At 43.4% G+C, this 11,984-nt stretch overlaps 1 protein-coding gene across 3 annotated transcripts; it reads right to left on the reverse strand.

Annotated features, from left to right (window-relative positions):
• Positions 1 to 2,638: 2,638 nt before the first annotated feature.
• Positions 2,639 to 11,854, reverse strand: LOC142571519 (uncharacterized). Of its 3 annotated transcripts, none has more exons than XM_075679944.1 (4): positions 10,721 to 11,439; positions 10,551 to 10,613; positions 10,365 to 10,406; positions 2,639 to 9,251 (listed from the first exon to the last, which is right to left on the reverse strand). In XM_075679944.1, exons 1-4 carry the CDS (start codon positions 11,166 to 11,168, stop codon positions 8,392 to 8,394), a joined length of 1,413 nt encoding a protein of 470 aa, XP_075536059.1. In that variant the 5' UTR covers positions 11,169 to 11,439; the 3' UTR covers positions 2,639 to 8,391. The 3 variants fall into 3 exon arrangements, with proteins under 3 accessions (XP_075536059.1, XP_075536058.1, XP_075536060.1); XM_075679943.1 differs by having other exon boundaries at positions 10,365 to 10,409; positions 10,721 to 11,437; XM_075679945.1 differs by lacking the exon at positions 10,365 to 10,406 and having other exon boundaries at positions 10,721 to 11,854.
• Between the last annotated feature and the right edge of the window lie 130 nt (positions 11,855 to 11,984).

Consider the following 11,984-nt stretch of genomic DNA (forward strand, 5'->3'; position numbering starts at 1 on the left):
ACGTCGCCGATTTGCTCCTTCATGACGTTATTCTCCACCATGGTGCGCCTCGACAGTTACAGACAGCGGCTGCTTGTTCTTGTCTCGAGTTGTCGACGACCTCCTCCGCTCTTGTGCCACTGAGCACAAGCTGTCCACCGCCTACCACCCACAAACGAAGGGTCTTATGGAATGACTCAACCAAACAATCACAGAGATGCTGTCGATGTACGTCTCCAACGATCACCGTGACTGGGACACCACGCTGGGCTACGCTGGGTGACGTTCGCGTATAACTCGTCCCGACATGACGCCGCAGGATATTCACCCTTTTATTTTTTGTATGGTCGCGACCCCGCATTGCCGTTTGACACCATCCTCCCTTCTGTGCCACATGTTGCAATTGAGTATGCTCGTGAAGTCATCGATTGCGCTCACATGGCACATCAAGTCGCCCGATCTTGTTTATTAGCCTCGCAGTATATACAAAAACAGTGTTATGACCGGTGCCATCGCAATGTTAAGTTCGCGCCAGGTGCTCCTTTGGTCACCATGTTGTCGGGTTGGCCTCTCCCAGAAGCTTCTCTCTCACTACATCCTACGTCAAGTTAACAACGTAAACTACGAGATTGCACCGCTACAGTTTGATGCATCCTCAGGTCTGATGCCAGTTGACGTCGTGCACGTTTCGCGGCTGAAGCCATAGTTCATTCGCAATTCTTCGCCTACCATGCGCCGAGACGGTGCTTTACCACCCGGCGGTCCTGTTACAGAAGGATAAAAGAAGACAGAGGAAGAAGAAGATTGCGAGACGCTGGCTGCTGCGTGTTGTTGGCGGTCAGCCATCTTGTCTACGTTGACTCATCCTGTATATATATATTGTAAATACAGTCTTTATATACTCCTAACATCCCTGTAACAGAACATAGAATGCACGCTAATGATCGTGTCTGCTAGGCATTACATCACTATGCATCACAAAAAGAGCTTAAATTTCAAACCAAATGCTGTTTGCCCATTCTTCACGCGGGCGCTGCACTCCCAGCTGGAGAGTCTACATCAATTGTGCAAGTGCGCCTACGTGTATCGCAGTGCTGTGACATCACTCATAGTGACACGAGACTTCAAAAATTATTCAATGCAACATCAGTTATTTGTTTAATCTGTTGCTTCATTAGACGAACTAAAGTTTAGAGAAATAAAACATACAGACCAAATGTCTACATGTTTTTGTTTTACTTCGTACTATAGCAAGAGAGATGTACTTCCATTTCGTCTGCTTGCTCCCATGTTGTGCAGTCATGTGCACAGAGAACAAAACAATGTAATTTCCTACCGTGTTCCAGCATGATCATGTTCATCCTCTTCCGTTTGCCTCAGTGTGCACGATTGTGGGACTGACTAATACTGCTACTCAGGTGTTCTCATGCAGAGTGCATAAAACAAGAGAAATGCATCAGCATACGTGTGAGACCATCACCGGAGGTGCACCACCCAACAAAAACGAGAGAGAGAGAGAGAGAGAGAGAGAGAGAGAGAGAGAGAGAGAGAGAGAGAGAGAGAGAGAGAGAGAGAGAGAGAGAGAGAGAGAGAGGGGGGGGGGGGTCTGTGGCATGTTCACCACACGATCCTCTGGCTCCAGTATGGGTGAATGCAGAGGAGGAATTTCGTTTGAAGAGGCTAGACCGGGCAAGTGGAGAGAGTGTCTATGTTGGCTGTGATGCTCACCTTCTAAAATCATGGGTTCGTGGCACTTTAAATACTTCTATCTTTGCGGCAGAATACTTGTGGCAGAACGCTCCTTAGAGGGCACATAACAACTTCCAGCATATAACCATAATAATTTGCTATGCGGCCTGGTGAGGAGCCCTTCAAAGGGCTTCTCACCAGGCCACATAGTTAAGCCTGAGGGCATATGCCATCAGGTTTAGCAGCACAATGCTCTAGCCACCATGGCAGTTCTTTAAATGAATGACAATGTGAATGTTGCTGTTTTAGTTCAGTCAAATGCTCACTTTGTGACAGAAGTTTCAACATTCTAATTGGATTATTTTTTTTAGATGTTCTTTTACTAAAGTGCAAAGATGGATAGATATAAAACTTTACAATTTCAAAGTTTCCTAATAATTTTAATTAAATCTTGACATGAATGAGGAATATTAATAAAAACATGCAAATTATAAGAAATTTGCAAAGCTCTCTTGGAGTCACATTTGATGTAACATCCTTCTCTGCCTCTCACCAAGCCCCACTTGGAAGTTGTAAGGCACTATCTAGGGAGAATTTTACCAAAAAGTACTTTTCAAATTAGTTATTGGAGCAGGGAGTAGGTGTTACCATGCTACCAGTGACTGTGGGTGGAGTTGCAGGCAGTGCATCTTATGCAGAGGCATTTGTGCATGTTAAAGACTCTCTGGCTAGAAGCAGGGACTTCCTTGAGAGAAAGTGCACAGAGGCACAAGTACCACCACGTGATCTATGTACCATGCTTGTCTCTTTGCAATGTCTAAACCTGGTGAGAGGCCCTTGTTAATTTCAGCAGCCGTAGCACAATCGATTACTTTCAAGAGAGCACAAATAACACCCATGTATTGGCCATTAAACATTTTACGCTAACACCACTTATGTGTGAAATTCACGACTCTAATTAAACTCCACAGCATGAAAAATTAATTTAATAGCAAGTTGAACGGGTAAAAACGGCAGCACTCAATAAGTAGCTCACCTAATATAAATCCCAATGTAAAAAAAAATAATAAACAACTACAGCGCTTGCATTCGTCTCAACTGTAGGAAACCCCTGAACACGCAGCATTCGCTAAGTGGACAAATGTGGCTTTTCAAACTGTTTCAGTGCAGCGGCTACATTTCAGCTACCAAATCACATCATATAAATGACTACAATACATAACACTGTAAAACAAAAAAGGCAGCTGCAATGCAGAATTGCGGATATTTTTATGCTTTTGTATCGCAAAAGTCGATCACTGAACTGCTTCAAAAGAAACATAGCATTTGCCAGCACAACAAAAGCTGCTGCTACATTGGTTGTAAAAGAAACTACCTCAGAATTTTGGTTTGCACCACTGAACATGGCCCGAGTACTCATTGGAGCATTCTGTGAGCAGTATATACAGTACATATAAAAAAAAAATGTTCCTGTTTAGCAGCGAATTCCCTATCGGAAATTCATGCCCACCAGTAAAACTTGCTGTTAAAACATACGCAAGGTCTAACACAAAAGGTACATACCTCCAATACACAAAACATTTCTTCACATTGTTTACAAAATGAAACTACTTAGTGATGCATTGTTTTTATATTGTCATTCTGCAACAATTTGTTTTCACTTAGCTACATGCCGATAATGAGAACCCATTTTTACATCAAAGTGAAAAAATGTGCCTTACGCTAATTTTTTGAATCATCACCAATCCCCCTACCCCACCTGGAAAGAAGCTCCTAGTCTGCAAGTCCCAGCACAATTTAGGTGCTTCTCTCTGAATTGCATTGAAATTTGCCCATGGTATGGCCAGTGATTTGCCAATTCACATTAATCTGTATGTACATAACAGACAGCAGCTTGCTACTTCAGTTTTTCCAACTTTTGTAAATCCTTTATTCGTACTACACTTCTGTCAAGACATGTAAATTTAGTGTCAAGTGCACTTTGCCGTTACTGTAATTTGCAGGTTGCCGCATGGAAAGGTTTAGTGACACTTGCTGTAGAATGCTGTCACCAGCGAGTGTGTTCATCAAGCTCGCTTTCGCTGCGTTGAAGTGTGTAGCCTTGATAGAAGCAGTTCAAAACTAATATAACACTTATTGCAGAGCAGAGAAAATGTTTTTTCCACTACTTCAAATGTTGTAAATGTCCCCGTGTCATTTGCAAAATAAACCACCAATGCTTCACCACTCTCAACACTTCCTAACAAGCACATCGCTCAAATGTGTGCAATGCCAGCCTATGTTGTTTTGCAAATATATTGCCTAAAATAACAAGTATATGATGCACAGACTGACTCACCCACTGACACTGTAGTCCTTCACCGTGTAGTGGCACACCACCAAAGTGACACTAGCTGTGGTGAAGCGCACTTGCTCAGTGTCACTAAATTTGCCCGTCTGACTGGAGTATTAGTTGCGCTATTGCTCAATGCAGCTGTGCAATTTTGTCAGTGGCCTTCCTACATAAGCGACAAAAAAATAACACCTTAGAGAAGAATGAGTATACTCAGAGATGCAATTGACCAAGGCTTGGGAGCAGGCTAGTTGGCATTCCGTAATTACTAGACTTGAAGTGCATGAACAAGTTAAGCATGGGAGGACAGACATAGACATGTTCTAACTATGCGAAGTTAGTGCTCATCTCCCAGTGCCTGTTCTGTTCTCACACTTCAAATCACGCAATTACACTAGAAACATACTTTTTGCTTGCAAGAAGTTATGAGCACCTTTGGTTACAAAACTTGCTTGACTGGAATGAACAGTGTTGCATTATGTTGTCTTGTGCACAACTTTCAATAGACACCTGCCAGACAGCTTTGCTTCACGGCAAGGGTAATGTACGGAACAAACAACAAGAATTGTGAAAAATAAAAGGAACACCATAAACATCAAAATAGCAGTGTACCGCTACGACCTTGCAGCCAAGGGTGTCTACCAAGTTGACATTTCCGAATTCCCCAAGTTTCCCAGGTTTTCCCTGAGTGCTTTTGCAAAATTCCCTGAGTGAAACAGAACTTTGTTTTACGTCGAGACAGGCTCACACTATGTTGCCCAATGCTACCACTCTCTTGTAAGCATGTTAAAAAATAAAAATTACTTAATCCAGTTTGAATAATAAGGAGTAGCGCTTATTCTATTCAAAAAAGAAAACAGAAGGAATAAAGGTTTAGTAGACTATACAGTGAATAAAATACCTTCGAAAATAATGGTAAAACCCACTGCAAATCGAGTTGCACATTCTCAAATACGAATAAGAAGGAGATGCATACCGAATGAAATATTTTCGAATATTAACTATTTCTATCAACTGACAGCAAGCTCATTGGTATGAGGCCCGAACTTTGTCACAAATGAGATTCTCTCTCAACAGCTGGTAATTAAGTCAACCACAACTGTCCTGACATACTCTCAGCCCCGCACAATGCCTCAGTGTTGCACTTCACTGATCTAAAAAAAAAATTATTTTGGTTTGGATGAGGAAAACCTGTATCTCACAGAGTCAGCCAACAGTTTGTTTTTTTTGTGCTCAAGCTCCTTCAAAGAGGTGGCGGCACGCTTCCTTTCCCGTTCATTCCTCAATGCGTAGGTGCTTCCTGTTCTCGCTGTCCTTCCACCGCGCGTTTTCGCCACGGACCACTTGAAGTATCCTCTTGGTTAGTTGTACAGTCAACGTCCAATTTTTAGCACTCCCTAGGGGCCGCGAAAACGTCTGAAAAACCGGGCATTCCGAAAAAGGAAGGATGACAAAAAATTGAATGCATGCCTTTTGCTGATGTTGAGGGCTCAAAATTGCCACAGACACATCCGAAAAAACTCTGAAGGACTGCCAGTACCCTTATTAGGCATATCAGTGCTCGTACTGTGACAGGATGTGGCGGCTGCACGCGTGTATAATTAAGGAATGCGTACTGTTTCCCGTAACAATTGCCCCTTCCCACGCTTATGCTTCACCGCGCAACATTTCTGTAATGAGGCAAAGCTGACTTTCGGGACCCGGTATTATGCAACGCATTGTGCTTTCCGAGCTCCGAGGCCAATCGCCAGTAGCAGAAAGGCGGAGTCGGTGCCACTGCTGACAGCGGCGAATCCTTTCAATAAAAAACACGGCACCAAACGGCAAGAAACGTAAAGCGAGCGTCGAAGCAGCTACGATTGGCGTTTCTGCGGTGATCCATGACTACGGCTGCCAGCGGATCTGCGTGGCCGGTTCGAGGCGGCGAGATACTCAAAATCGAAGGTGTTGGCTTTGACTAATGCCGTTTCGGACCTGCGGTCACGGCAAAAAGTAGGGACAATCGGACAGCGAAAGGTTCTTGCGTCCGAAATTTCCGACGTTCTTATACATTGGCCTGGTGGTGCCGCGAAGCCGTCGGACGTCCTGAAGTCGGTTGTTGACTGTACAATGGCAACTCCTCCAGCCGTCGACACGGCTATGATTCGTTACGATTCCTCTCCGTTTTACTCGAGCCAGCTAGCGTTATCGCGACCTTCGTTCCCTTTCGATGAAATTACAGCAAATTTTCCCTGATAGAAGCGAAAATTCCGAGTTTTCCCTGAGTATTTCCAGACTATTCAAAATCCCTGAGAATTCCCGGTTTTCCCGGTTGGTAGACACCCTGCAGTCAAATGCATAAGTGCAGGGTTGTGGGTCTCTGCAACCATCAAGTCCAACTATACAATACAATGGGCACATATTTACTTCCATTTTATTAGGAAATGCCAGCTCAGCAATCACATGAGTGAAGTGTAAGAATGCAGTGCTGCCATCATTCTCCAATACAGGAGATAACTGCTCAGAACTGGATTCAAAACCAACTGGAATGAAATCTCCTTGAGGATAAAAACATTTCAATACTTCACCCAGTAGCTATGGGTAGTGTTAAATAAGAATGTACAAAGCTTCCTTCTGTCAACTGAAGATGTAATGTTTACCTAACATTAAAACATTAAGGATTTTGGCCTACAAGTTTCACTAAAACACAGGGTCATGCTCCAACAATAACACATAACGCTAAGGACAATTTCCCTGGACATCAAAAGTAGTAATTACTTCATAGCTGCACATTTCACAGACATAATCTAAATACAGCTTCACTTCATTCATCTGTATTCTGTGGACAGTTGCTTATTGCAGTGGGTGCACACAATTTAACCTTGCACACTTGTACAAGAAACTTAAGTAAAAGATTTAGTGCTTTCAACTGCATACTATTCTGATCTCACCGGAACGCAAATGATTACAATGTCCATCACACTAACCAGGGCACTATTAGGATTCCACCAGAAATGGAATGCATAAATGTTGCTTCTTTCAGATGACAGGCATATGACTGATAACGAAGTTGTGCATTCATGAATGCCTATTCATAGCATCAGAATGGCTGACAACCTTGTTTATGGCAGCTGCGGCTGTGAGGAGACAATTAGGCATCTCCTCTATGACTGGCTAGAAAAGCGCTCTCGACTGTGCTCGACAAACTGAACAATCACTTATTGACGAAGGAGAGAATCCTCGGGCACTGGTCCAGACCATGTTCAACACAGAAGGCTTTGAAAGCATTGCTTCACCACTTGAAGACTAGCGGAGTGTGTGGTCAACTAATAATTGTAGCACATTTCATTGCCTTTGTGTGCACACCTCCTTTCTCTTTTTATCTCTTCTTTTTTTCTATCAACTTTCAAGCCCTTTACCCATTTTCCCAGTAAAAAGTAACAAGCTGGTGTAAACACTGGCTAACCTCCCCATTTCCTTACTTTTTTCCCCCCTCGGTGTGTTGTGCCTTCCCTTTGTTTCACCATTCACTTTTGCAGATTGCAAGATTGCAAGATTGCAAACAACTGTTCCAATGATTGCTTAGAACAGCAGCACTTTGCACATAAAACCTCCTATGTGACTTGTCTGCTTACCTAAATATCAGCCTAATATGTACTTGCAAAGTGAGCATTGTGATGCATACAGTAATTTAGCCTTCCATCGCAAAAAGAGGGAATGTGAGCAAAATAGTATGCATGGCAATATGCTTTATCCAAGTCAAACACTAGAGCAAAATTTTTATGAAACTGAAAAATCTGCAATTTGCACATATATGGCTGCAATTTTGTACTACTTCAAAGCACAAAACAAAGAAACTATAATAATGCCCTCAGTCTTGCATAAATATACACTGGACAACACATACAGACCAACACATGCAAGTTCCGCACAAACTTGTGTGAGGTGCGGTGTTTTGACAAGCAATTCGTAATTCAAATGTGTGACATCTTCAATACCACATCTGCAGCATTTGGAAGAGCTTTCTGTCATTGCACTTTTCGATGAAGATTCAACACTCCACAGTTCATTATGTTGAACCCTCACAGCCTTCTACATGTCACAACAAACAAATCCAGCTTTACAAGCACCAACAACATTAGCCATTTTACTGTGGCCGTTTTTTTTAGATTAGAGGACATAAGCTGGCAGGATGCCCAGACACACACTTCACTGCTGTTGCTGCTGTGATACAGGTTCAGTGAGTGTAAACTGGCCGCGCACAGAACTTGCACAGAAAGGGCAGCTAAGTCAAGGAGACAAGCAACAGACAACCAGAGTAATGAGCAATGCAATTATGACAAAGTTGCTCCTCTTTCCACCAGCCTGACATTTTTTCAATGCTATTTAAAAATAAGAGCACAGTGGCAATCTCAGGGTATTGTATCAACATCAGTTACAGCTTCATCAAGCAATTTTTGTATGGCTTTTACACATGCAGTCCGTTTAGCACATGCCGAGCACGGTGTCAGTCTGGGTGTCACATCCCCACTGCCCACCTCGAAAGCAAGGTCCAAAGGGATGTCCATGTTTGGGTGCTGAGACCAGTAGTGCTTGTCCAAAAGCCTTAGGCTCATGAATTTCTGTTCACACCAATTACAGTAAACTATTGACACAAGCTCCTGTTTCCTCTGCGGTGATAACGAACTGAGGGTATTCAACTGCTTTCTACCAGTTGGGGTGTTTGCCCTGCACAGCTTTTTTGTTTCTTGTTCATGCTCAGGAGACTGAGATTTTCTTTTCTCTTGTGGTTCATCAAAACAGATTTCAGATGGATCAGCAGCAAGAATCTTACGTCGTCTCCCCGCTAGTAGTGGCTTCCTGGCAGCAGTCTTCTCACGTCTATTGGTAGTACTCTCCTCATATGCATCCACAACATTTGCCTTGAGCTTCAGCTGCTTGCAGAAATCTTCCTCACTTACAGCAGTATGAGTAACTTCGTGATAGAGTCTTGCCATAGTGGTTCCAAAGACAGCATTGCACTGTGGACAAGGATACTCTCGACGTGGAGCCATTCGAGGAACTGGTGCTACTTCACTTCTGTCAGGCACATACTCCTTAGCCGATCCAATGCTAGTGACATGCGACATCATGTCGCTGAAGCTCTCAAACTCATGGAGGCAGTGACCACAGATGAATTTCTTCAAGGCAAATGCTCTGTGGGCGTGAGCGTCGGTGAGAAACTCGTACATGAAAGCAACTGGTTGCTGGCAAACTAAACATTTTGACAAGTCTGAAAAAAAAAAAAAAAACTACTCACTGGCAAGAAAGTGATCCTTAATGTTAAGCAACAAGTTTGATTCAACAAGTTTGATTGCATGAACCAACAAACCTGACACAGACAGACTCAAGTGCAACGTAATGGTTTGATATTCCCATGCAACAGGCAACACAGAAGCAAAGTAATATACCCAGCAGGAGGCATGCATATCTAGTATTATACTTGAGGCAAAATAGGGGGGAATGCATTTTTATCTAATACTGCTGAATGACTGCAGTCTTACGAACTTGCACGGCATTCTCACTGCATGATCAGTAAACATGCAAATGTTTTCATTGTTTATTTTTCAAGCAGATTATTCAGATGTTTCCCTTGAAACAAAACCTTTAGTACTGCTCTTTGGAGACGTAAGGACCCATTAAAGATCACTGCATGCGATGTTATAGTGTCGGAGGCAAAAATGAATCGTTAACATTCTTCGCTCCCGCATGCGAACAGTGTTTCGCCAGTGCGATCGCCGTCAGTACAGGTGACGCGCTAGCAGCACATGTTAGGATGCTCATTGAGAGCAGCGCGAGGTATATGCAGCTCACGTTTCTTATTTGCCGTTCAACTACAATGAAATATTCAGAGCCACATTTCTTTTTTTAAGTCGTCGTACGCATGTATAACAGAATAAGGCGCATTTACCGCTGACACTTCTCTTATCCGCTCGAACGTTCACTATATAGTACTTTATCTCTCCACGACTTCGGAGGTTTCGTCTAAATACCAGTAAAACGCTAAATCATTTTTCTGCTCTTTTATTTCCCCCCCCCTCTCCCTAACAGTGCCACCAGATGTGCGAATGCAACAGACAACAAACATTTGGAAAACAAGCACGAACAAGCTTCCCGCTGAAACCGTGTTGAGTGTGCTCAACAACGCGTGGGCAACTAACACCGGACAGCTGTGAGGAAGAGCAGAACCTTTAGTCAAAACTGCTATGTATCTGTTATCGCAAACGCTAAATCCTACACCAGTTAGCACCTGCGCGCGGAACCCTGAGGTGCACTGAACATCGCCGCCTAAATACACGGTAAGCGGATAGCAACTTCGCGTGTAAATGTGACTGAAGGCACTTACTCTTTTTCTCTACCGCTTTCGTCTCTTTTGCTTCACACGGTGCTGCTGTGTGAAAAAAAGCAGAAGCTTTATGTAGAGTTGCTATACATCGCTAACGGAACCCCGAGGTGCACTGCACATCGCCGCCTAAAGCTTGTTTAAGCGCACAGAAACGTTGCGTGTGAAAATGTGACTGAAAGAACTTACTCTTTTGGTTTGGTATGGTGCTCTTTTCCAAATTCTTTTTCTCTCCCTTTTTCGTCTCTTTTGCTTAGCATGGGAAGTAGGAGAAAGAATAAAAGCACCGCTAGGTTTACGCAACCACTAAAGTAATACAACACGGTATGACTGGATTTAAAAATGTGAAATTCACTCACCCAGTTGCTTCTTTACACACAACGATGCCTTCACGGGCTTTGGATTTAATTCCAACGATGGCACTGCATTTTTTTTCAACACTGATCGACCGCGAATCGCGTGAAAGTTGTTTTCAAGGAAGTGGCGGGAGCACAGCAGTGTGGCATTATTAGATTTAAAACATCTCACGTTTATGGCTTTTTCCCACTCTTTCCTTTGATTCTGAGCTTTCGGAAAGTTGAAGAATAAAATGTCCTTGGTATTTTTTCCTGAGTTAGTGCGGCAATTCTTGACACAACATTTCTTTTCCATACTCAAACGGAGATGAAATCCAAAATGGATGCCGACATTCAGAGATTTCCCTCTAGGGGGCGGATAGTTACTCACACGTGCCTGTTTTAGGCCAATGATAACGCAGAGGCTAGGTTTCGTCCCTCGGTGCACGCGTGGTGTTGTCAAAGCAGCCATTTTTGTTTTTTAAATTTCTTTTCATGCGCGCCTCAGTAGCAGTAGAACGACTAGCAGCAACGTACCTCCTTTACAATATCGCCGCAATGTTTTGAAGATGTGTGCGCCCATTGCATAACAGTATATCTGCTGGCAAATTTACTGGACCCTTTCGTGACGCCAGCACTATAGTTAAACGAGACAGGGCAGCCACCCTCCATGGCGGCCACCCACTTCGGCAATGGCGGCCGTGGATTCGCCATGTTTCGTGGCTTCTACTTCACTTTAAATGTTTATGCCATTTGGGGCTTGCTCCCAAACTATATCGCGTGCCGTTTATTTTATAACGTTGTGCGCCCGGTAGTTCCTGTTCACGAACGGCACGCGCGTTATCAGCGGGACATGGCATTCTTGATAGAAAGTAGCGAGCGCAGAATTTTCAAAGAAAACGCAAGGAACACTTGTTTGGGGGCAAAATAGTCCCGGAGGACGTTACTTTCTTTTAAGTGTTGCTGAGGGCGACTATAGCAAACAATATTTTCTGTCATCTGCCCAGTTTTAGTTCTTTCCCACATCGTTAAGGCCTGCTGCGTTACCGCAACTGTCACGCTCTTCCGATGTACAAGACGTCCTGTATGAAAGCAATAACATGTTTTACCCCAGAAAGAGTTTTTATTTTCTAAACTTGTAATTTTGTGCAAACCGCTCCCGATCCACCACAGTGAGTCGGTGCTACATGTGCAGAGAAAACAAATGCCTTGTCCACCTACGAAGCTGTACATGCAAACACAAAGACTCTACAGAAGCTTGGATTATCATAAAATGACAATACCAAGA

This window comes from Dermacentor variabilis, chromosome 2 (assembly GCF_050947875.1).
Source record: "Dermacentor variabilis isolate Ectoservices chromosome 2, ASM5094787v1, whole genome shotgun sequence".
NCBI classification, from domain to species: Eukaryota; Metazoa; Arthropoda; class Arachnida; order Ixodida; family Ixodidae; genus Dermacentor; species Dermacentor variabilis.